The sequence below is a fragment of the Giraffa tippelskirchi genome, chromosome 10 (assembly GCF_054371585.1).
Source record: "Giraffa tippelskirchi isolate mGirTip1 chromosome 10, T2T-mGirTip1v1.2.pri, whole genome shotgun sequence".
NCBI lineage: Eukaryota > Metazoa > Chordata > Mammalia > Artiodactyla > Giraffidae > Giraffa > Giraffa tippelskirchi.
The window spans coordinates 79646669-79673303 of NC_137284.1; the positions used below are offsets into that span (position 1 = coordinate 79646669).

The following is a 26635-nucleotide window of genomic DNA, read 5'->3' on the forward strand; positions in this document are numbered from 1 at the left end:
GAGTTGGACACGACTGAGCATGCTCGAATACAGAATACATACACACATATATACATATACATGTGTGTATCTATTTTACAGTAGGAAGTAGTATAATTTATATATATATATATATAAATACGTTAGGCAAGCAATGCTGTCAAAAATCATTGCCACGTAAAACAGGGCAAACTCAAGTCTGTGTGTATATAGTTAGTGATGACGTTTATCTAATTTTTTCATATTTAACTTCACCATCAATGATTTTCTCCGAGGTATTGATATTTTTGAGTAAGTAGCTTGCTTAATCCTGCTAATCATAAATCAGAAGAAAACTTTTATTTTCTTTCAAAAATCTCAATATTTTGCCTATGAAATGGTGGGCTGTTTAATTTTCATAGAAGGGTTAGAATTTTGAGGAAAAAAGCAAATAAGAGCCATATAGAAGTCAAAAGAACTATATATTTTAGAAAAAAATTTCTGGAGAAGGTGGATGAGAAAAAGATGAAATGGTCTTAATTTCAAAGGGAGGTTTGGGAAATAGGCTTTTTTTTTTCCTAGTAAACTCACATATTTTAAAGTTGGGTTTCAGGCGATATGATGGTGCTCAGAGGAGGAAATAAATAACAGCAGAGGGAGAAAGAGGAAAAGGTGGTAGAAAAATGTGATAGCGTAGTGAGTTGGAGAGATTTCGAGGAGAGACTTCGTGAGTTTCAGATATTAAAGCATTTTTGTCCTAACCTTGTTTCACTCTTGGGCTCTGGCTTTAGAATGTTACCTACCCTTCTCCTCATTGTTGAAATGAAAAATTTCTGGCTTCTAGTAATCTATGCTCTCCCGTGGAGTGTTCTAAAAACTCTTTTTCTGTATGAGGAATAGATATTTGGATGGTGAATGTGTCATTAGAATAAAGAACAGTAGGCAGTGCAATGTCACTGGAAGCATTTAATCATACTATGCCAAGGGGCTTACTTCCCCACCAGCTTAAGGTTCTAGGTTTTTTGGATCATCTTTCACGTACATTAAAGAAGCATCTTTGATCCATTTTACTTATTTCTGTGGCCTTGGCTGCCATCTTCAGTGAAACATTTATATGTATGGAAGCTTAGGTACTGGAGTAATTTGTCTGCTGAGAACTTGGGGGATGTTCTATGTGCTTCTTTCAGTCGGATGCTGTGGGAAATGAGTTCTGAGTAGGGCTTGTGGATACTGAAAAAGGAACAGTCTCCATCTTGCCTGTGCCACAGACTCTTTTCAGATTATAACCCTTGACTTTGAAATTGAAAATGTGCAAATACGAAGCTGGTTTGAAAGGCCACTCCACTCTGACTTAAGCCAGATATGGCTAAACCTCCCTTTATATAAGCTCAGTAATGGCATCAGATAAAAATAAATGCTCTGTTATATATGCCGTTTCTTGCAGCCGTGGTGCAATTCCTTGGTATGGAATTTAATTATAGAGCTATTAGTAGTTTTTTAATACTGTTTCCCCCTAGTTATTGGTTTGGTGTTTATACCAACATAAATTTCAAATGATTTCAGAAGGTTGACATTGAGGCAGGGGGCTTGGAAAGAATTCTGTCTTAAAACTCAGAGCCGACAGAAGCTTTGGTTATTAATCAGTGTACCTAGTCATTTTGCAGTTGGGAAAAATTTGACCAAGGCCCCAGAGGTGGAAATGACCATTCTAGACTGTTCTCCATCATTAATGTTTCCCTGAGAATGGCCCCACTCAGGCAGAGGAAATTTGGAGAGTTGATAAGACATGGGCCAGAGCAGGAGTTTGGAAAGGCTTGGGGTTGTGGGGCATTTCCAGGGTAAGGGAGAGAAGTGTAGAGTAGTGAAGCGAATTGACTTTGTATTTTGACTTCTGACATTCAGTTGGAACTGAATGCTTCTGACAGCTATGCTTCAGGCTCCTTCTGGCATGTAAATTGAAGGTTCTGGTGCCTGCTTAGTATTGTAAATTTAAATTCCATAACATTCAGCTCTGTGTATTTTTTGTGAACACAGTCTCTCTAGCTCTAGCTCAGTTGTGTCCAACTCTTTTGTGACCCCATGGACTGTAGCTCACCAGGCTCCTCTGTCCATGGGATTCTCCAGGCAAGGATGCTGGAGCGGGTTGCCATTTCCTACTCTAGGGTATCTTCCCGACCCAGGGATGAAACCTGCGTCTCCTGCATTGGCAGGTGGATTCTTGACCACTGGGCCACCTGGGAAGCCCTCTAAACACAATAAGCATCTCAAATAAGCCACGAAATATTTGGATACCCTCAACAATCAATATTAGGCTTAAATTATGGATAGTTATGCATCTAACATTGGAAATTTCCAACAGTCCCAGTTGAACCTAATTGTCAAGACTATTTTATCTTGCTAATTTGCAGAGCTTGCATTAGGGATCATGGTGTCATTGTTTAGTGAGAAGTTTTGTGGTATTAAAAAATCAAATGAGATAGAAATATGTAATTGGACTCTGAATTATTGACCTACTTTCAGTATTTATTCTGAAGTCATGGAAATCCTCATCTGGGAAACCAAATAAAGTTACATGTAAACTTTTACTACTAACTTATTAGGTCATAACCGAAGAGATGAGATTTTCACAAAGCTGAATGTTCACAATCCCTAAGAAAATACATAAGCGTGGACTTTAGAGATGATCGGAAGGTGTCTCTCTAACAGTGTTTTCTGTTTGTTTTGCAGGCTATAGGTTCCAGGCTTGCTGTAATTACCCAGAATATTGCAAATCTTGGCACAGGCATTATTATATCCCTCATCTATGGTTGGCAGTTAACACTTCTCCTGTTAGCAATTGTACCCATCATTGCAGTAGCAGGAGTTATTGAAATGAAAATGCTGTCTGGACAAGCCCTGAAAGATAAGAAAGAACTGGAAGGTGCTGGGAAGGTCAGTCAAATGAGATAAAATTTCTGACCTGGGTAAAGTATTCTAAGTAAAATATTCTAAGCAGTATTGTTCTGTTAGTCATGGCTACTTTCTATGCTCTGAGGATGGCTTTTGTTTTTATTTATTTGGCTGTGCTGAGTCTTCGTTGTGGCCTGTGAACTTAGTTGCAGCATGTGGGATTTTAGTCCCTGGACCAGGGATTGAACCTTGGCCCCCAGCATTAGGAGCACAGGGGTCTTAACCATTGGACCACCAGGGAGGTCCCTGAGAATGTTTTTATAAAAGCATTCCTCAAAGCAGTCTTATCTGACACTTATTCAGCAGATTGCAAACTGAAGAAAAGTAGCAAAACAAATTCTTAGACTCACGACTAATTTTGTTGGACTTTTCTAGTTACAGATAATTGTTTTCATATCACTTTTTCTCCTTCCTTCCCCTTTCTGCGGAAATCCGTTGCTTTATTGAGGGAAGGAGGACTATTTAAGTAGATGTGGGGAGGGAGATTTTAAAATATTGAAAAGTCTTAAAGGTATTCACTCTAACTGGCTAAAATATTATCACTCTTGCCCTTTCATTACACCTCCTCCCTTCATGTTATTTGTGTTTGCGTCTGTTGTTGTCGCTCAGTCATGTCCAACTGTTTGCAACCCCATGGACTATATAGCCTGCCAAGCTCCTCTGTCCATGGGATTTCCCAGGCAAGAATAACTGGAGTGGGTTGTCATATCCTTCTCCAGGAGGTCTTCCCAACCCAGGGATCGAACCTGCGTCTCCTATGTTTCCTGTATTGGCAAGCGAATTCTTTACCACTGACTGAACCACCAGGGAAGCCCCGTTTACTCTTTATCCTAACACATTTTGCTGGGGGGGGTGGGGGTGGCGGGGAGCATGTTGCATGCTTGCCTGTTTGTTATTGTTGCTTGACTTGCATTTTGAATCTCCCCTTTTTTTTCCAAAAGGTTTTACTTTATATTGGAGTATAGTTGATTGACACTGTTGTGTTAGTTTGAGGTGTACAACAAAGTGATTCAGTTATACGTGTATCTTTCTTTGTCAAATTCTTTCTTCATTTAAGTTATTACCGAGTTTTGAGTAGAGTTGTTGTTTTGAACAGATGCGTATATGGCAGTTGCTTCACTCCTCAGGGTGACCTGTGAGATAGGTTCTTCTTTTAGCTCTTTTCTCAGGTGAGGCTGAGGCACAGGCAGGTAATGCCACAGTGCCTTAGAGCTGCTAAGTTTCAGAGCCAAGATCCAAACCCAGACAGTCATGCTCCCAAGTTGTACCTCAGTTAAGAAACAACTTTGACATATACAAACTACTATGTGTAAGATACATAGCTAGTGGGAAGCTGCTGTTTAACACAGGTAACTCAGTGCTCTGTGCTGACCTGGAGGAGGAGGATGGAGGGTGAGAGGGAGGCTCAGGAGGAAGGTGATATGCGTACACTTAGAGCTGATTCATGTTGTTGTACAGAGGAAACCAACACAACATTGTAAAGCAGTTATTCTCCATTAAAAAATAAATAAAACAGAGGTCTGCTGATATCACATGATCTGTATCATTGCAGAAATGGGCGGTCAGAGCTGAGCTCCCTCAGAACCAGGCCTACCGTCTAGGATAGGGATACATCTACCTGTGGACCCTCCAAGGTTCCTAAGAGTCAAGGCAGTGACCCGGGCAGATCCAGTGGCCTTGGGTACTTTGTCTCTGGACCAGGCACCTCACCGATAAGGATGATGAAAGGGTCCTTTTGGTTGGTTATCAGCACTCACACTTTTCCCGTTGCCTCCCTGCTATCTCCTCTGACTTTTTGTACCCTGTGTCCTTGGGATTCCTTCAGGAAACTTCTTTGGATTTGCTTTAGTGCTTCTCAGTGATTTTCTGGGGGAGAAAGTCCTCATGTGAGGTTTCCCTTTGGGCAGTCAGAGGCCTGGTCCTGAAGTCCAGCAGGATGGTGCTGGCCCTTAGACATTGGCTGTGGTCAAGCCCAGGTGACTTCCCTGGCAGGGAGTCCGTCCTGTGACCAGTCGCTTCATTTAATCCTGTACTTTGTGGGATTTTCCCCTATGGTGTTGATTCATCTAATGAGAAGATGAAAAAATGTGCATACAAAGAAAGTGCATTACTGTTTCTAGTGTCATTGTTTATGGAGGTGTTCAAAGCATCCCAGAGAGGAGGTTTAGGTTGTTTGTAGGAAGTTGATCAGTCGGAAGCTGATGCATTGCAAGCTACAGGTTTTCACCTTTGAAGTATTATGTTAGCTTTAAGACTCTGGTAATTTGTTGGAGGTGGGGCAGATGAAGGGGTGCAGATGGAAAAGGATATGTCTGAGTATAGCAGGTTTTCTGGATAAAGGTTGGGAGTGAGGTAAATGCTCTAAATCAGTGGTGGTTCGTGAGAGAGATAAAAGCAGGTAGGGGAAGTGATTGCTGCACCAACCAGTTTGTGAAATAGTAAAACTCAGCTCCTATCTGATCGTCATTCTCACTCTACCGTTTATTGATTGTTTACTATATACCAGGCATCATGCTAAGAATGCTACATGTTCTCACTTGATACTCTCGATAACCCTTTTGAATTACCCTGTTAGATCATAAAACTCAGGATTCAGAGGAGTCAGGTAACTTGCCCAAAGTCACATAGCAGCAGCCTAATTGGTCTGTCTGTCCAGTTTTTATATTTGTCTGACAGAGGCCACAGTCATCTCTTATAAACACAAATAAGATCTTGCTAACCTCCACCCCTCCAGTGACTTCTGATCACACTGGCAGTAAAATCAACCCTTGATTCTAAAACTCTGCATGACCCAGCCCATGATGACTTCTCTGACGCTGTCTTGCACTGCTGTCTCATGCACCCTGCCCTGGCCTCATCGGCCTTCTTTCAGTTCCTAGAAAACTCCAAGCTGGTTCCCTCTGGTCTTCATAGCTCTTCTGAGAGGTCTCTCCTGACATTTGAGTTCATTCCTGACACTTTTCAGCACTTGATGTTTCTTTCCCACTTGTTTATTGATTAATGACCGTCTTCCCTACTAAGGTGGGGATCAGTACCGTATCTGTTGGTTTCCCTTGGAAGGACGGAGCAGGTCCAGGATTGCAGAGCAGGACTGTGTGAAGTCAGAGCCGGCTCTTAAAACCTCTACATTGCTCGTGATCTCTGCTCCATTGATTTCTGTCACATTATTCATGAATGAACATTTTTATAGTATAGATGCTTTTTCTTTTTTAGAAATAAAAGCCATAATCACACTTGAATTGCTACAAGGGTAGGAAGAGAAGTGTGAGGTTTTTCAGGAAACCTATGCATATTGTTTGCATTCCTAAAAATTATTTAGTACATGATGGTTTCTGAGGGGAACCCAATGCTATTGATATTTCCTCCCCTTGAATTACAACTTCTCTCTCCTCATAGTGGTTACTGAGTCTCTATGTAAAATTTGGAGTAAATGAAGCTGCGAGGATGCAGAATACTAATTAAGCCTTTTTCTAATTTCTTCTTGTGTGACAAGATGAAGATGATTGTGCAGTGATTATATTATTTTACTTACTATTCAAGGTGTGTAACTCATGAACTCTCATTTTATTGGGTTGTCCACACACTGTATAACGTGATGACATTACAAACCAAACAATACACACTGGCGTTAGAAAAAAATGTGCCCAGAAAATAAGTATTTCTTAAAATCATTACATTGAAATTCACAGTAAAGTCTTGTTTTTTTTCAGCAGACAGTTTTAAAGTTTGCTGAATTTTCTTAGCTAATGCAAAAAAAAGCCTCATCAATGAAAATGTTTCTACCAACGATTATCTCTGAGGGTTTGACTGAAGGTGTATTTTTTCCTCTAACTTTTTGCTTTCTGCACTGTTCGTATTTTCTAAAATAAGTATAATTTTTATAATATGTAAATAATTGCATAAAATATTTTAACATAAATTGAATCTGGACCTTTCCCTGTATTTGTTAGTAGCTTATGGTAAACTTAGTTCAGTCTTGTTGGCCTGCTGGGTCAGAATATAATATTTTTAACTTTATTTTTAAAATACTTTTTTTGTTTTTAAGAATATGGCATTAATATCTTTCTTTTAGTAGCCTTTTGCAGTAGTCTTTAAAACCAACAATGTCCTATCAAATATTCACTATTATCTTTGAAGTTAGGTATTGGTGTAGGATTTAGTAAAGAATAAGTGAGATTTTGGATTTGTGATTTTTTTGCCATAAATCACTCTCATATAATTGAATTTGTCTGTATTAGTGTCAATTCTGACCAGGGAAGAGGCCAGAGAAAGGAAGAACATCTTAATATGAGTAATTTCTCTTACTGATTTATAATTTAGACTTATAATCTCTAAAAATTATTTGTCTTAAAATTAGAGTTAAAAGGGACTTCAAAGACCCTCTTGTCTATCCTCATTTTATAGGTGAGAAAAACAAGACAGAGAGATGTTTTAAGGTCCCACGCTGAAGCAGGCTGAAATATCATTTTGTATTGTACACTGGTGTTTTCTGCATTTTCTATAGCCTTTTTACCCAGACTTCTAAAAGGTGGTAAATGAGATAGCCTTGTTGGAAGTTAACTTTCAACTAAAACATAATCAAATGATAGAAACTTTCTGGAAAACAGATTGTTAATATGTGCTATACTCCTTAAAAATTAGTTTGTTTTCTTTGACCTTGTTAATTCACTTTTAAGAATGTCTAAGAGAATAATTTAATAGGGACATAAATATGCAAGGATGTTTTCACAGCATTCTTTTTAATAAGAATTGAAAACTTTGTTCAGTAAAAGCTTTGTTCAGTGGCCCTTTAAACAACCCATTGTTAATATATACATTTAATAACCTTGGAAAAGGCTCTTGATATTTGTTAAAGTAAAAAATAAGGCTGTAAAGCCAAACATAGAACTTCAGCCCAATTTTGTTAAACAGGTATATTTTTAGAAAATAACAGCATGTAAGCTATTATGTAAAATACACCAATATGTAACTTTTCATTACCTTTATCTTTTCAATATTTTCCAAATATTCTTTAGTTGTCTCAAATGATAATCATGCAGAGAAAAATATAAACATTAGATATTTTTAATAATAGCGATAATAATGATATTAAAATAATTTATATATGATAATTATGAACTTAAAATATGACCATCATAGAAGAAAGAGCACTTCAATAGAGGTAAAATACTGAGTTCTCAGGTTACTTGGGCTCCTGTTAAGCTATGTAGCTTTAGGTAAGAGCCTTCATCTGTTGACACTTGAGAATCTCTTTCTTCAGAGAGGAGTTTAAATTAGCTCATGTTCTTTTCAGATCTAAAACTCAATTTGAAAACTTACTTAGTATCTCTTTCCATAGCAAAGAAATTCAGAGGTCATAATAAATATTATTTAATATATAATATTAATCTCTTTAGTGGAATTCCAACTCATTGCCACTGTTGGCTTTTGTACCTTTAGTGACGGAGTGTTCTCTGTTACAGATTGCCACCGAAGCGATAGAAAACTTCCGGACTGTTGTTTCTTTGACTCGGGAGGAGAGGTTTGAATATATGTATGCCCAGAGTTTGCAGGTACCATACAGGTAATAGCCACTGACGAGTAGGAGGGGAGTATGGGGAGTTTTTCAGTCATCAGGTTTGTTTTCAGGAAAATTACTTTGACCAGAAGGTAGGGAGTAAGTGGAGAGACTTCTAGAAGGGAACCAATTGGGAAGCAGTTGTAATTCTGCAAGAGAGGAATCACAGGACCTGACCTAAGGCAAGGACATCTCTGAGGTAGAACCAGTGAGAGCAGGTAACCGAGGGCAGAGGAGGGAGCGAGGACATTGAGAATGACTCTGACCCTGTTTTTGCGTGATGACCCTACTACGTGATCCTGCTGGGAATGCGTTCTTTGTGGAACGTGGAATTTGGGGTGTCCGTGAGGCTTGAGGGGGTGGTGCTTCCTGAGGACACCCTCCCTTCCTTCTTCTCGTTACCCGTCTCCAGTGCAGACCCTTTGTCCTTTAATGAACTCACGGTGAGTGCTCTGAAAAGTGACGTGGATACGAGCAGGCCCGACCTCTTTGACTCTTTTGTTTCTTATACGATGAAAGAAGCAGATTTGGGTTTTATAGTAGAGCCTTTTTATAGGAAAAAATTGTTTAAATCCCAGTACTCGAAACAGAAGCAGAGCTGCTCTGCTTGAAACAGGCCCACTCACCAGTCTGTGCCCACATCACCCAGTTCCATGTGGCTCAAAACCACACATGTTAACTCCCTGGTGGCACCTTCCCTAAACCCCCTAGAGGGTTAGTGCCTCCTCCTTTCTTGCTGTAACATGTAACAAGGTAAACTTCCACTGTATGACTAATCCAACTCAACTCCTGGGTTCCCGAGGACAGGAAAACACCTGGCACCTCTGCGTGGCCCTTCACGTCACTGCAGCTTATTGGTCTCGGGTCAACACGTGTTGAGCGATTGTTCAGTGTAGAGTACGTGTATGTTGCATGTCCACAGGTACAGGGAAGGGAAGGAGTGCATTAACCCCTAACAAACTCTTCATCTTGTCCTTGGCTTATTTTACCTTGACCTCAACACTTCGAGGTGTGGTTAGTTCTCCACTGAAGTGGAGATGTGAGGACCAAACTTAGTGTTTTGGAAATGAAACCCATTTTGTCTGCTATGCCACCATCCCCTACTGCTAACGCATCAAAGATTATGTTTTAAGGACTGAGAAATGAAAGTCAAGTAAATGTCAGAATGTCTTCTTTTCAGAAACTCTTTGAGGAAAGCACATGTCTTTGGAATTACATTTTCCATCACCCAGGCAATGATGTATTTCTCCTATGCTGGCTGTTTCCGGTTTGGTGCCTACTTGGTGGCGCAAGGCATCATGGAGTTTCAGGATGTTCTCTTGTAAGTGTGGGGCTCCGGTTGACAGTCGGGCTCTAGAAATGAAACCAAGGTGCATGTGCTTTATGCCTGGATAGGAGGCCTTACTGTGAAGCTTCAGGAAGAGATTTTGGTGGTTCAGAAGTTGGTGTTTTGCCTCTGAGCCTCCGTGTGTTACTCTGAAAGCACCCCATTTCATTTGGGGAATTGGTATCTGCCCTTCTCCCCAGTACTGACTCTCACATTTGACCTTCTCAAATCCATGGCTAGGTGGGGTTGTGATTCACCGAGGGGTTTCCAGCAGGCTTGGGTGTTTGGGAAGAAGCCTCACCCAGAGTCAAGTACCTGGTTCCTTTGAAAAGATTCTGAACAGGGCAGCTAAAGAATAGATGGAGCACTGAGTTCTGAGAGCCCTGGAATATTCTAGGATACATTGGCTTTGCTTGATAAGAGAAAAGGAATTAGAAGGTAAGAGCTGGAGAAATTGAGGAATGAAAAAGGAAAGCTCTATGGGAATATCTGGCTCATCACCGTGAAATGCAGAAGATTGTACCTGAGTCAGAAGACAGGCCTGGACTTCCTTCTAAAATACTGAATATACAGTTAAAATATGTGGTTTGGTAGTGGAAAGTGAGTATAATTTTTCTGAGTGTCTTGATTTGGTGATGTCTGAGCTGCCCCCTTGGATAGCATACTGGAATCAGTGATGACACAGTTTTATATTTAAACCAGCATCATTGAAACTTGGAAGTATGTGTCAGTGTAATATTTGCATCCTATTTAGACATCGATTTGTGCATGCATTCCGGGTTTCTCAGGATGACCCCAACAGAAGGTTGTAAAATTTCCACTCAACCTCTATCTGACAGATGATATGCAGGTGCTCTTATAACTGTGACCAAAAGATTGTAATCAGGTATCACTGGTATTGGTGCTTTGATTAGATAATTATTTGATAATTATTGCTTTGAAAGTGAAAGTGTAGTCGCTCAGTTGTGTCCGACTCTTTGAGATCCTGTGGACTGTAGCCCACCAGGCTTCTCTGTCCAGGGGATTTTCCAGGCAAGAATACTGGAGTGGGTTGCCATTTCCTTTTCCAGGGGATCTTCTGGACCCAGGTATTGAACTCAGGTCTCCCAAATTGCAGGCAGACTCTTTACCGTCTGAGTCACCAGAGAATCCAAATTAGTGCTTTACTCTGAGGTTAAGGTATTCAACTGATGGAAGTTACTGACTCTTGGATTGTTAGATTTGGAAAATCAGTCTTCTGAGTAAGAGATAGCGGAGACCTGTCTGAAGAGCTATCTGTTTGCCAAAGATCGCACAGATCTAGAGAAGAAGACCAAACGAACCATCTGAGTGATTTGTTCAGAGGTGTTTAGAAACAGCACTGTGTGCTCTGTTAACGCAAGGATAGAGCCCAAAGAAACGGACCTGATGGACTCACGGTGTTATCCTGGGAAGATCCCCAATGTTGTATCGGTTCTAGGCCCACTGTTTAAAAAGCCATTTTGATCAGTGTGTCCAGAGAAGGGAAGCTGGAATGTTGGGAGTGAAAGGAGTTACCAAAGATGCAAAGGGCTTTTTAAATAATATTCCAGTTCTTTGAAGGGCAGTATTAGGCAAAAGGATGTACATTTCTCTTTGATTTGAAAAGGAACTTTTTAACAAAAGACTTCCTCCAGCAAACTTCCTCCTTCCTAAATCAAAGGATGGGAGCTGGCTTGGGGTGTGCGCCCTGGCACAAACTTGGAGAGCGGACTTGACATCCTGTGAAGTCCTTCCCGACTTGAAGCTGCTATGATTCTCATGTTGTAGATTAAGAATGGCGATGCAGGGACTTCCTTGGTTGTCCAGTGGTTAGGACTCTGTTGCTTTCAGTACTGTGGCCTGGGTTTGATCCCTAGGGGGAACTAAGATCTCAGAAGCTGCAGCATGGCCAAAAAAACCCCAGAAAGAACTCAGTGCATCTTGAGAGCAGCACACTATCTGGCTGTTTAAGGAACTCTCTTGTTTGCTGCATGGCTCACGGGTTTTCTAAGACTCTGATCCAATTCCAGCAAAACTGCCTATATCCATTATTGATGGCCACAGATACTGCTGCAAGACAGCCGCCCACTAGCCCTCAGGGATGTACAATAGTGAACATTTGTTCTTGGCTGTTAAGTCTGTGGGTCAGCCAGGCAGTCCTCCTGATCTAGGCTAGGCAGAGTAGATCTCAGCCGGGCTCACGCGTGTGTGCAGTGAGCAATGCGCTGGTTGGCTGGGGCCCACACAACACTCTTCTGTCTGTGCCTTGTCCTCCAGCAAGCCAGCCGGGCTTGTGGTGGTGGCAGAATGAGAGAGACAGGAGCACGCAAGGCCCCCTGAATCATAGGCTTGGAGCTGAAAACCGTCACTTCCACCACATCCTGTTGGCCAGAGCAAGTCCCAAGGCCAACCCGGATTCCAAGGGTAGGAAGACAAATTCCACTTCTTCCATGGAGAAGCTGCAAGGTCACATTATAAGAAGGCGAAAACCTAGAGAGAGATGAAATGATGTCATTTTACAATCAGTTAACCACACTGATATGAACTTATAAGGAAACTGTTGTTTTATTTTTGACTAATGTGTTGTGATTCTTCGAGCTAGCGCCCTCAGGTTGTAGAAGTGTCACCCTTTTGACATTGTAGTCGTTAACTCTTGACACGTTTTGTCTTTGTTGTTGGCAGAGTGTTCTCAGCTATTGTCTTTGGTGCCATGGCTGTGGGACAGGTCAGTTCATTTGCTCCTGACTATGCCAAGGCGAAAGTGTCCGCAGCCCATGTCATCAATATCATTGAAAAAACTCCTCTGATCGACAGCTACAGCACGGAAGGCCTAAAGCCGGTCAGTTCCATGTTTTGATTATGTGATCTGCTCCTAAGTGATGAATGAATGTATTCTAAGTGGAAGTTTAATAAAATCTGTGCTTTTACTTGCTGGTGGTAAAATGAAACTTTCTTGATCATGGGTTCATTTTAATAAATGCTGATAATATTGATACATGTTAACATCTAGTACTTTTACATAACAAAGCCACAAGGATATAGGAATACTGCCCATTTTATACACAAATCCTGCGAATCAGGTTTTATTATGTGTAGGTTATTCTGTTATAGCTTTGGGTTATCACATTTGTATTGTGTTAATGAGACATGCTGTGGAAACACTGACCCTTTTAGATTTTCAGTATTACTTTCTAGCAGTTACAACTGAAGCTTGATTGGAATCCAAGATCGCTGCCTTCTGATACCTGGCAGTACAGAGGGTTGGCTCTAAAGTCAGTTTTCAGGATTGCAGCAATCAAATTTACTGTTATTGTCCTGATTTTAGAATACAATGGAAGGAAATGTGGCATTTAACGAAGTCGTGTTCAACTACCCCACTCGACCAGACATCCCAGTGCTTCAGGGGCTGAGCCTGGAGGTGAAGAAGGGCCAGACGCTGGCCCTGGTGGGCAGCAGCGGCTGCGGGAAGAGCACGGTTGTCCAGCTCCTGGAGCGGTTCTATGACCCTTTGGCTGGCACAGTGGTGAGCACGCTATTTTCTTTATTTTTTTGTGGAGTGTAGTTGATTTACAATGTTGTGTTAGTTTCAGGTGTACGACAAAGCAACTCAGTTATACATATACATATATCCACTCTTTTTTCATTTTCTTTACCCATATAGGTTGTTACAGAATATTGAGTAGAGTTCCCTCAACAGTAGGTCCTTGTCAGTTATCTGTTTTATATATAGAGGATTGTGTGTGCTAATCCCAAGTTCCTAATTTACCCTTCTCCAACATGTTTCCCCTTTGGTAACCATAAGTGTGTTATTGAAATCTGAGAGTCTTCTTTCTGTTTTGTAAAGTTCATTTGTATAATTAAAAAAAATTAGATTCCACATGAGTGATAGCGTATATTTGCCTTTCTCTGTCTGAATTACTTCATTTAACATAATAATCTTTAGGTCCTTCTGAGCACAGTTTGTTGTTCAGCTCATTCCAAGTTTTTCGTCTTCTTAATGCCTAGATGTATTTAATTCTCGACTATAAGCCATGGCTTTACAAACCTTTAAACAATGATTCCACTTAAAGTCTGACCTCCTTGATATAGTCACAAAGCTGTGTCCACTGTTCCAGCCAATTTGTCTAACCTTTGCCTCAACTCTACTACCCTCCCCTCCTCTACAAGCAGCCTTTTACCTGCCACCCCCCTTCCCTTGGTCTCAGTTTACATGAGAAGATCCAGGGGGGGGTGAAAATCCAGGAAGGCAGAGGAGGGGTGCTGAGCGAAACAAGGTGGAAGCCACGGATGGCAAGGAGAAGGTGTCACCAATGACAGATGCCATGGAGAGATGGGATAAGATGAAGACTGAAAAGGCAGGGGAGGATTTGGCCACTAATGGGCTGCTTCTGACATTTCACAGTCTTCTCAGTGCAGTGGTGGTGGGAGAAACAGTTGAGCGTGGCTGAGGTGTGGTCAGGAGGGAAACGGAGCCTAAGTGTGTGTAGACTAGTGGCAGATCAAAGGCGAAGGGGAGGAAAATGAGACTGAGCAGAACCAGGGAAGACGTTTATCACGGGGAATGTCGAACATTGTTATGGCTGAAGATGGGATAAAACCATTGATGGAGAAAGGAAATTCAGACACCTTCTAAGGAAAAAAAAAATGAAAGCGATATCAGCAAATTTGGGAAACAGATAAAGAACATAGAGGGATTCTCTTTTCTTTCTAAACTAAAAGGGTAAGTGAAGGGTCAGATTTATTCATGGAACATTCAGTAAACGGTCAATGAGTGCTTGTCAGGGACTATTTTAGGTACTGGGAATGAGATAGGAGTCATGAAAGGAGTAGGGACATTTTTATTGTTATTTTTTGGTCACACTGTGCAGCTTGTGGGATCTTAGTTCCCTGACCAGGGCTGGAACCTGGGCCATTGCAGTGAAATTACGAAGTTGTAACCACTGGACCGCCAAGGAACGCCCCCAAATAGTGAATTTTTAAACAACTGTAATGGGGACTAGAAAAGAATCAAATTAGGAAGGAGTGAAATGTATAGCAAAACATTTCCATTATGTAGGCCTTGAGTTATTGGTTATACTCAGGGGTGACATCCAAAACTGGAATGGCCTGGGCACTGCCCAACCGGGATGGACACCTGCTTTGTACAGTGAGACTGATGCCCGCCAGCTCCTTATGGGTCCTACTTGCATTAATGATTGACATGGAAATAGAATTTTCTACCTGTAGGCGAGGGCTCTTTTCACTTCTTCACAGTAATTACAATGATCATAAATATTTCTTACTATATCCAAAGATGGTTGTGCCTTAAGTGAGTCTATTCTGTAACAGTTATGTATGCTTTGTTCTTCTTTAAGCTTGGTTCCTTATTTTTACTACTTCATTACATATTTTCTGTGAATTCTGACTTTATACTTCAGCTTTATGGTTAAAGTTTGGACAGAGAACTCTCAATGAAGACCTTCCTGACAAATGAAGCCATCAGAGGAGGAAATGTTGTCTCTCAGACAGTGATCGTGGTCCTTAAGAGATATTTATTAAGCAGCATGTTATATGTTAATCTATAATGAATTATAGGGGATGGTTAAAGATCTTAACTGAAGAGATAGGGCATATCCTTCCATGAGTTAAAGAAGATAGACTTTGGGACTCCTCCAGTGGTCCATTGGTTAAGACTCCACGCTTCCAATGTAGGGGACGTGGCTTTGATCCCTAGTGGGGGAACTAAGATCCCACATGCCACCCAGCATGGCCAAAATTTTTTTTAAAACAGATAATAGACCTAGAGTTGATTCTTAAGGGAAAACTAAAACTAGAGGCATGAGGCTATACGGGTGTGCAATCAAGATGTTGTTTGATGAAAGATAATGTGAGCTGTGGCTGATGAGTGATTTGTTCCTAATGTTGCATAACATAAGTTGGGCTTCCCATGTGGGTAAAGAACCTGCCTGCCAATGTAGGAGGCTCAGGAGACATGATTTCAATCCATGGATCGGGAGAATCCTCTGGAGGAGGGCATGGCAACCCATTCCAATATTCTTGCCTGGAGAATCCCCATGGACAGAGGAGCCTGGCAGGCTACTGTCCACGGAGTCACAAATAGTCGGACACAACAAAAGCAACTAGTCATGCACGTATGCAGCACAAGTTGGCTGAAAGAGCAGATTTAATTAGAATAATGACTCTCAAACCTGTTTGATTATAACCCAGTTAGGAAAGGCAAAAAATTTCATTTCCCACCCTGCCCCCTCAACTGCACTCGTAGTCACTGCGGTGAGAAAAACTCTTGGTAATAACAAAGTGTTGGAGTTGAAAACAACAATAATGGTAAACAGTAAAATAATCAGACTACAAGAAAGTAAAGAAATAAATGAGTATTCTCCACATACATTAACACGGGAGCAAAATTAAAGACATGAACCATATCAGGTATGGTTTGGTGTAGGAAGCAAAGTGCTGTGGATATTTCAAACAGCTGCATATTTGATAAGGGGAATGCAGTGCTTACATCATCATTGGAAGAGTGGAAGTCAAAGTCAGTGCTCCCAGCATTCAAATCATAGCACTGCAGCTGGGACCCTGTGGCCAGGATCTTGCTGGAACTTGTGCCCATGTCACAGCTGCTCCAAACCTGAAGACACAAGAACAGCATCTGGCTGTTGCAAAAGCTCCTCTCTGCCAGAACACGTGTGATAGTTTACCACAGCTTCTGTTTTCCAGGTTTTGCACAGGGCATCTCAGTGGTAGAACCTCAGTTACTTCTGGCACCAGAAAGGAGCCTAGGAAATAGATTTTAGTCCTCCAGTCCCATGATAGGTGAAAGGACAGACACAGAAGAATAAGGAAATGAATGCTGAGTGCATAGGAGAATAACCCTCTCAGGACAACAGTGATGATGCACTGAAAACAAAGTGCCCTCATCTGTTGGAGGAACACGATGACCTGCTCCTGTGTTTGCACTAGAGCTTTGAAATACCACCAAGTGCTACACAGCAGCCAGACTTCCTAGTGGACGTGCCCACAGTAAAGGCTAGTAAATGTGCCAAGTTCTGTTTATGAACATCAATTAGTGATTTTGAAAGACTAAGTTAATAGGTTATTAGCGATTAGTTCTTACTGCCATGAAAAAAAAAAAAAATGAGCCTGCGGACTGGAGCGTCATTTGATTGTAAGAACTGAAGCAAGGATTTGACCCTGAGGTCAGGAAATCCTCATGACCATCAGCAAGCCTCAGGTCACACTTAGCAACATTCACCTGAGCAGTGGTTCTCAGACTGGTGTCCGAGTGGCCTGAAGAGCTCACAAAGACGGCAGCCACCCTGGCTCATTCACAAAGATTAGGACCCGGCCTTTTCATTTTTTAAACTTTCCCAGATGATTCTGCTGCCAACCAGACTTTGAGAACCACTGAACTGGTAACTTTGCAAGTTTTCAGGTCACATTGTGGCGAGTCTTACAAAATGAAGCTATGGATTGTTCAGAGAGTAGAGGTTCTGAGTTTTGTGGGGCCTGAAAGTTGTACAATTTCAGGGACTATACTTGAAAGAGTCCAAAATTAGGAACACAGAATTAGTCACAAGAGTAAATATTTACTTCTAATGAAAAAAATTCACAGCAAAATATTAAAGCCTTAAGGATTCTGGTCCCTCTCCTTTTTTAGGCAAGTTATCCTAAAGGCTTACCCAGAAAAGCCCCCTGACTGCAGCCTGGCCTCCCCTCACCCAGGACATTGTTTAACTCCCAGCATTTGCCTGCACTTGAGGGTCCTTGAATCTTACATTCATTAGCTTCACTGAGACTCATTCCAGTCTTGAGTCTTCCCCTGACCTTTCCTTTTTCCCCTTGCCCATCCTACACACCACCATCAGAGTCCTCTCTCCCTCTTAGGACATAGCTAGAAGCCTGTCCTCTGGCTGTTACCCAGTGGGTACCTGGGCTAAGATGGACACATTGTTCCTTTGAAAGACAGAAAATATTTTTCAATTCTCAACCATTGTGTAGCCAAAATCTAACCTGTAGTGTGCAGATCTGATCTGAGCTCCCTCAGTCACTAAGAATGTGACCTTGCACAAGTGACCAAACTCTGCTCATGTCCTCATCAGTAAAATGGGGATTAAAATCACACCTATCTTGCAAGTTTAATCAAGGTTAAGTGAGAGAGTACATGAGGCATACTTAATTCCAGGACCTATAATATAATCAGTGCTCAATAACTTATCTAAAATTATTATTTCAGAGTAAATACATACAGGAAAATGATACATATTTAACATTTCATTGTGCTACTGAAATCAGGCAGTAGATTTAAGTCTAGAATAGGGATAGCTCATCATTTTAATTTAGCCTTTCATTGTTACTGTCAGTGTGTTACTTGAGATTTTCATTTAGGCCAGTATCTTTTGAGCAGTGTTCACAGACTCACTGGATTTCCTTGGTCTTCCTCAGACCACCATCTGTGTCTCAGCCAAAGAAGATGTGCATTGATCTTTTTACATTTGGACTTTTAAACGTATTTTCCCTCAGGAAAGGATCCTTTAGGAAACACAGGTTTTAAATAGTTAGCAGTAGCTGTGTATAGTGTGGGGATGAGGAGCTCTGTCTGATGGAAAAACTCATTGAAGCTTGCAGGGATCAGTCATATTCATCTGATTATATTAGTTAAACACTGTCTTTTTTTTTCTCCTAGCAATATGTGTGTGTGTGTGTGTGTGTGTGTGTGTGTGTGTGTGTTAGTTGCTCAGTTATGTACGACTCTTTGCAACCCTGTGGACTATAGCCCCCAGGCTTCTCTGTCGGTAGAATTCTCCAGGCAAGAATACTGGAGTGGGTTGCCATTCTCTTCTCCAGGGGATCTTCCCAACCCAGAGATTGAACCTGGGTCTCCTGCATTGCAGGCAGATTCTTTACCATCTGAGCCACCAGGGAAGCCCCCTAGGGGTATAAGTCTGGAAAAAAAATTTTTTTTTCTTTCCTCATTTCTCCATTTCTCAAGTACGCAGTGTTCCATCTAACATGACCTACTATATGGTTTTTAACCATCCTTGTATGGTTTTTCCTTCCTCTCTTCAACCTCTACTTTCCACTTTCACTTAACACCATGAGGAAGCCTAGAGCATAGATGCTTGGAATAGTCTCCATGGCAACTGGGCTTGGTACTAATAAGGTCATGGCTGTGTTTTCCATCCATCTTTGCACCTGCTAGTTTCACAAATAGAAGCTATCTTCCTGCAGCAAAGCCCATATGTACCCTGTCCTTGGCCAGCTGTCTCCCAGAGGCATGCAGCCAGGCACATGGGATTCAGAGTATATTTATAGCTCAGGATATACTCATCAATATTAGAAAAGCTCGAAGCTGAGTCACTGACATCTTCAGCAGTTATGGCAGCTCTCACTTGAATGCAAGCATTCTCTTGCAAAGTAGATCTTTGGGGCAGATACGTCTCCATCAGAGAGGGAGGAATTTTATCTGTGACGCTGTAATGAGTACGCCCCAGGCTTCTGCAAGGTGATCCAAGGGGAGCCAGGTTCCTAGAGAAAGTCCAGGCTCTCCCTCCTATTCCTTTGGGTAAGCTATAGATGTCTGTCCATCCTTTTATCCCCTCAGACATCTATCCATCTGCTGTGGTTCCAAGTACATCACACAAACACCGTTCCAAACCACAGATAGTCCTTCACATACTCTGTGCCTAGCACTGTGCTCAGTGGGGTCCATGCTGACGTCACTTCATCCTCAAATCTGGAGTTTAGGGATTATAATCATTCCCGTTTTATGTGCAAAGAAACTGAGATACTAACTCACTTTCCTAAGATCAACAACTATTTAGAGAGAGAGCAGCATCCTCCCACACTCACTTCTGTTCCATTTGAGTCCTCAAAAACCTGATCCTAACTAACAGGTCAGATCAGAAATATGACCTCCAGGCCTGTGATGTGGTGATAGCAGTTAGTTATTTCCAATCGAATCGTGGCTACTTTTCCTGTGAAAAATCAGTACATAGCAGTAAGGATGGGGGACGTCCCTGGCCAGTCCAGTGGTTAAGACTCCAGTTGAACTAGGGTTCAGCCCCTGGTTGGGGAGCAGGGATCCTGTGTGCCACATGGTATGGCCAGAAAACTAAAATTAAAAAGTGATCTTATTTTAAAAAAAATGCCAGAATACATTCCAGAAATAGAATATATTTTATTAGTTTCTGGAGACTGCTACAATAAATTATAGCCAATTTAGGGGAGTAAAACACCACAGATCTGTCTTATAGATTCTGGAAGTCAGATGTCCAAAATGGACGTCACGGTGTCGGCGGTGCTGTGCGCCTTCTGGAGGCCCTTAGGGAGAATCTGCTTGCTTATCTTTTCTGGCTCATGGCCGCTTCCTTCATCTTCAGGGCCAGCAACGACTGATCGAGTCCCCCTCATGTTGCTTCACTGTGATCCCGTCTCCTGCCCTCCACCCCTGCACAGTTAAGGACCCTTATTATCCAGGGTCCACCTGGATAATCCAAGATAAACTCCTCATCTCGAGGTCAGCTGATGAGCAACCTTCCATCGTAATTCTCTTTGCGTGTGAATAACATTAGCAGGTTTCATGAATTAGAACTTGGATATCTTGATGGAGGAGATGGGCAGTATTATGCCTTGTTGCTGTTGTTCATTCACCCAGTTGTGTCCGACTTTGCGACCCCATGGACTGCAGCACGCCAGGCCTCCCTGTCCCTCACCGTCTCCCGAAGTTTGCCCAAGTTCATGTCCGTTGCATCGGTGATGTCATCCAACATCTTATCCTCTGTCACCCCCTTCTCCTCTTGCCCTCAATCTTTCCCAGCATCAGGGACTTTTCCAGGGAGTCGGTTCTTCACATCAGATGACCAAGATACTGGAGCTTCAGCTTCAGCATCAGTCCTTCCAATGGCGGTGGGAGATTGATTCAGGGTTGATTTCCCTTAAGATTGACTAGTTTGATTGATCTTGCAGTCCAAGGGGCAGCAGTTACTCTGCCTACCAGACGCATATATCAGAAGCCAGAGTTAAAACAGAAGAAACATGACAGGTCCCCAAAGCGTGCAGTTACTCTGACTCAGTTCACCTTGACGGTCCAGACCAAAAGCAGCAACACAAGCCTCATAACAACTTGGCAGCCTTAACACAGGAAATAACAATATTAATTTTGCTAAATTCAAAAATGTTCTGGTTCTGAGGCTGATCCATGATCTCTTGTTTTCAGTTTATCGATGGCAAGGAAATAAAGCACCTGAATGTCCAGTGGCTGCGTGCACACATGGGCATCGTGTCCCAGGAGCCCATTCTGTTTGACTGCAGCATCGGCGAGAACATTGCCTACGGAGACAATAGCCGGGCCGTGTCACAGGAGGAGATTGAGCACGCGGCCAAGGAGGCCAACATCCACCCCTTCATCGAGATGCTGCCAGACGTAAGTCTCTCAACAGATGCAGTGCCTGGGAGCCTGTGGTTGTGATTGTAAAGGGCTGGATCCCAAAGGTGAAGAGAAATGAACAACCAAAACACACCCCCGCTGTGGACAAGCATCTTCCCATCCTATGTCATGTTTACCTGACACTTCCCATCCCCGTCTATGTCATTTTTACCCGACTCTTCCCATCCCCGTCTATGTCATATTCACCCGACACTTCCCATCCCTGTCTATGTCATGTTTACCCAATCACCTGCCTGACTCCCTGTGAGCAGTCTGACTCAAAAGTACACGTCTGGGAGGCCTTTCCCTCCACATCAGAGCATGGGGCCCACAGAAGCAGGTGTGACCCTCCATCATTCTCTCCCAACCTTCCTTCCCTCTGCCTCCTTGCAGCTCTCCCCCAAGCCTCGAGCCTCTCTCTGTGGAGTTAGGCCAGGCCAGGGGACTGGGCCCATTCAGAAACAAGGCTCTGAGCAAGGGTGAGTTACTGGAGTGTCCGTGGTATGGTGTCATCTCTCACCATTGGACGTTCCATGGGCCCCACGCTCCACTTGCAGGACTGATATTGAAGCCTGCCCTGGGCTGTTGTCCCATGGATGCCCTCTGAACTCCTCCTAGGAAGTTAGATAAATGGAGCCTCTAACCCTCTCTTAAGCCGCTTAGGTCCTGTATTTTAAGTGCATCTAGACTGTCTGGAGTAGGAAATGGCAACCCATTCCAGTATTCTTGCCTGGAAAAATCCCATGGATAAAGGAGCCTGGGGGGCTGTTACAGCCTACAGGGTCGCAAGACTCAGACACGACAACACATGTACACTAGACCTGTCTTATGTAATACTCCCCCATTATCACAAGTTATGTCCTTTGTTATAAGGAATTGCCCCCTGAAAACAAAGCTCAACTTCAAACTGGCAGAGAAGGTCCTCTCCTCGTGGGGAAAGATGACAATGCCCTATGGCCCTAGCCCACTCCCGAGACTGCCTTTTCTTGAGGCTCTTCTCTGGATCGCTGCCGTCACCACACATCACAGTCCCCCAGGAAGAAGCAGTGTCCCCTCTCTCCCCTCCTTTAACCTTCTAGCCCATCTGTGGATAATCGGCCCTTTCCAAGGCTGGAACATTCAATGTATAACTTGAATCTCCTTCACTAATGATAAGGTCAGTTAGTCTGGACATGTGCCAGCACCTCAGTGTCACCTGGGATCTTGTGAGAAATGCAGGTTTTCAGGCCCTACCCCAGGCCTGCTGTACCAGGAACTTGGAACTGGGGTCTAGGAATCTGTGTTCTAATACCTCAGCTGACAACTGACGCAGGTACAGTTAAAGAACCACCGGGCTAGGGGTTGACAAAGACAAATACTGAGAGTGATTATTCTCTAGCTTATGAAATGTATCTTGCCCCCTCTCATTTTGTCTGCCACAGGGACCCATCTTCCTGGGCTCTGGGCTCTGTCCACAGAACACAGCTGTACACATCAGAATTCTTTTCCTCAGTGTCTACACGTGGAAAGAAAAGACAAACCCCTTAAGTCCTCCATTCTGTCCAAGGACCTACTTCTTCACCTTTGTGGTTCATACTAGGATTTACCTCATCCTGCAGTGGGGCTGGTCTAGTTTCCTTCTCTCAGGGTTTACAGTCCTGCCTTTACCTGCCTCAGTGGGATCTGTATTGTGGCCATACAGCCTGGAAACCCCTCCACGTGCATGGGACTCACTTCAGTACACTGGCCTCCCCAGAGGCTGCAGCTCTGGGGTGGGCCTGTTGCAACCATCTGACCAAACGTGCCCCAAGCTCACTCACACCATCTGCAGGTGGAGAGCTCTATGTTGAGTGCCACAGAATGAGGGTTGCTAGAAACAGCAAGCAAAAACAGGCAACCCTACATAGAACATGAGTTTTTTAAATTGAAGTACAGTTGATTTACAATGTTGTGTTAAGTTCTACCATACAGCAGAGTTATTCAGTTACCTTTATATATGTACACATTCTTTTTTAATGTTCTTTTTCGTTATGGTTTTTATAGGATACTAAATATAGTTCTCTGTGCCAAACAGTAAGACTTCGTTGTGTATCCATTCTGTATATAACTACTTTTGCTTTACCCCAGCCTCCCACTCCATCCCTCCCCCACCTCTCTCCCCTTCGCAACCACAAGTCTGTTCTCCATGTCCGCAAGTCTATTTCTGTTTAGCAGCTAAGTTCATTTGTGTCATATTTTAGGTTGCACATATAAGTGATGCCATATGATATTTGTCTTTCTCTTTCTGACTTACTTCACTTAGTATGATAATCTCTAGTTGCATCCACGATGCTGCAAATGGTATTATTTCATTCTTTTTTATGGCTGAGTGATATTCCACTGTATGTGTGTACCACACCTTTGTTAACTGTTCGTCTGGCAGTGAATACTGAGGTTGCGTCCGTGTCTTGCTGTTGTGAACAGAGCTGCTGTGAGCATAGGGGTGCTCGTATCTTTCTGAGTTAGAGTTTTGTCTGGATGTATGCTCGGGAGTGGGATTGCTAGATCATATGGTAATTCTATTTTTAGTTTCCTGAGGAATTTCCATACTGTTTTCCATAGTGGCTGCACCAGCTTACATTCTCACCAACAGAGTAGGAGGTAGGACATGATTTAAAATCAAAGTCTGGATGTGAGAATCAGAGCCCACAGTTGACAAAATTTCAGCCCAGCAAGGATCTGAGAATAAAAAAAGATAATGTGGTTTCCTAGGTTATACATTGCATTTCTGCCCTCACTTATTTACCCTAGTAATTCCAGTCCTTATCATCATGTTTAATACTTAATTATCTACTGGGGAAACAATATGTGACCAATTTCAGGAGAATTCTAAAAACAAAAGTAAATCAGGAGATTTCGGCTTTTCAAGTTAGATACCAAAGTAGAATTTCTTACCATCCATTAAAATTGTTGAAGCTTTGGAAATAGTCTTATAAAAATAGACAGTAAAAGGTTAGCATTCTAAGAATCTTCCCTTCCTCACTTTTTGAAATAATGCAGAGAGCATCACCTACTGGTTATAAATAAAATGAGCTTCAATTATATTATTATGCATAGCCTGTTAAAATCGAATTTCCTTCCTCTGACCAGTCTTTGTCCCAAATATAATGAAACCAGAAGGCTTGGAGAGACTAACATTGCAACAGTAGTCTTCCTCATGTTAATTTGTCCACACTAAAACATAATTTTTAAGACACAAACGTGTATTTTCAAGAAGAGAAATTAATCCTGCCATTTAGAGCTATGTTTTTGTGTTAAACTCATCAACCCATTCTTAGCTTCTGAACCTCAACGTTTTTGTGTATATGGAAGTGGTTATCCTATTTTCTGCAAGCAGACTCTTTCTCACAACTTTATCAGTTCTACTTTTCATAATAACAAAACCCTGTTTACAGAAATACAACACCAGAGTAGGGGACAAAGGAACTCAGCTCTCTGGTGGCCAGAAACAGCGCATTGCCATAGCTCGTGCCCTTGTTAGACAGCCTCACATCTTGCTTCTGGATGAAGCTACCTCGGCTCTGGACACAGAAAGTGAAAAGGTGAGAATTTAAATTGGGCTCATTCACACTTGAAGCAGCTGTCCTTAGACGGTTTAAATTTGTGCTACTGTCTTCCACAGTAGAGAACAAAATTCAGGCTGTTAACAAATTTTGTTACTTTCAGTGGACTTTAAACCCTTTCTGCAGCTGTCATTCAAGAGAACTAAGATGAAATGAGGCAGATTAGTCTTACAGCACGTGTGCCCCCAAAAATAGCCCTGGATCACTTTGTATTGATCCAAGAAGCTGCATTCAGGAGGCATGGTCCCATCTCTACTGACAGCATCTCCTCAACAACTATATAAAAAAGTGGAAGCACAGAAAAATTTTTAAACCTGGCTGTTCCTTAAGGTAAATACTAGCTATTGTCTTTAGTTTGAGAGAAAGTTCAGTATTCAGGTATCTGAATGATAAACTCATTCTGAGATTTTTTTTAAAATCTTTTATTGGAATATAGTTGTTTTATAATGTACTGAGAATTATTTTTTAATCTTAAAAATGCCAAAATTCAAAGAAGCTGTGTTTGGCCCGTGCCTAGGCTTCCTGACTTAACTGTAGTGCTAGAGCAGAAGGATGCTGCATGGCTAAGCCCACTACTGAATGCTTTTAAATGATCGCAGGGGCTGTATTTATAGTCACAACTTGGAGATAGCCCCTACCTGAGAACTAACCCAAACTAGGATTCGATATCTTCCAGTATAACAGATCCCTTGCTTTGTAAAATGTGTATCATATTCCACTGACACTGTTAAAGAAGCACTTATCGTTGGATACATTAACGGTGAGGCTTGTTGTGAAGGAGGAATTCAAGGGGGAATATTATCCTGACCAGAGGTAATTTGTGTGATTGTTGAACAGGTTGTCCAAGAAGCCCTGGACAAAGCCCGAGAAGGCCGCACCTGCATCGTGATCGCTCACCGCCTGTCCACCATCCAGAATGCAGACCTGATAGTGGTGATTCAGAATGGAAGAGTCAAGGAGCACGGCACACACCAGCAGCTGCTGGCGCAGAAAGGCATCTATTTCACCATGGTCAGTGTCCAGGCTGGAACAAAGCGCTAATGAGCGGTGACCATATAAGCTGTTAAATATTGTCTTACACTATTTGTGTTAAAATATGACATTTAATCAAAATTAAAAAGCGAACACTTACCAGAGAAACTATGTAGAGTTACTTATTTAACATTTCCTGCCGCAATGGAAGATCCATCCCACTCTGGTCTGGGTCTTCAGAGACTTTATAATTGAAAGAACAGAAAGAATGATCATCAACGGGAGCAAAACAATGGGTCTGATTGCATTAGAAAGGTTACAGAATCATTCAAAGTAGATTTTGTTAATAAAATGTGTAATTTTTATTTATATTTTCTTATTTGGACTGTAACTGACTACCCTGCTAAAAGATTATAGAAGTAGCAAAAAGTACTGAATGTTTGCATATAGTGCCTATAATAAAACTAAACTTTTATATGATTGGAGTCATCTTGTCTGGAGTGCCTGCAAATCTGTCATCTCTCACTTGGACTAACGAAGATCATTTCTGCACTTAAAGGAATTCTTTAAAAACTCCCATTAATTTTGTAAGAATGGTTAAAGTATATATTAATTCCTGTTGTACATGTCTTTTCACATTGGGTTCTACAAAACCATATGGCTTTGTTCTTGAACTTGATCCTGCTGATTCTTGTATTTCCACATTATGCTGACTCTCAGACCAATCACATAGATCATTACAGGTTTTTAGGGGATGAAATGGGGCAGAGGATGGACAGCTGTGAAGCATATACTGTCATGTATGTTTCATTGTTCTTATAAAGGGCTTTTACAGAATTTTCATCTTTTTGTACTTTTGAAAAATA

At 42.0% G+C, this 26635-nt stretch overlaps 1 protein-coding gene across 2 annotated transcripts in view; it reads left to right on the plus strand.

The window, feature by feature from the left end:
• The window catches only part of ABCB1 (ATP binding cassette subfamily B member 1), a 102087-nt gene extending 75833 nt beyond the window's left edge, over positions 1–26254 (plus strand). The window contains exons 22-30 of one of the 2 annotated variants that reach the window (XR_014067456.1): positions 2686–2889; positions 8370–8459; positions 9645–9785; positions 12474–12630; positions 13117–13314; positions 21007–21213; positions 24630–24776; positions 24901–25127; positions 25635–26254. Coding sequence is in view for 1 of the 2 variants with exons in the window: in XM_081536506.1 (XP_081392632.1) it covers positions 2686–2889; positions 8370–8470; positions 9645–9785; positions 12474–12630; positions 13117–13314; positions 21007–21213; positions 24630–24776; positions 25635–25838 (1359 nt within the window). In the remaining variant the exon portion in view is untranslated. Of the gene's footprint in view, positions 1–2685; positions 2890–8369; positions 8471–9644; positions 9786–12473; positions 12631–13116; positions 13315–21006; positions 21214–24629; positions 24777–24900; positions 25128–25634 lie in introns of both variants that reach the window. The other variant, XM_081536506.1, reaches the window with a different exon arrangement.
• The last annotated feature ends 381 nt before the right edge of the window (positions 26255–26635 follow it).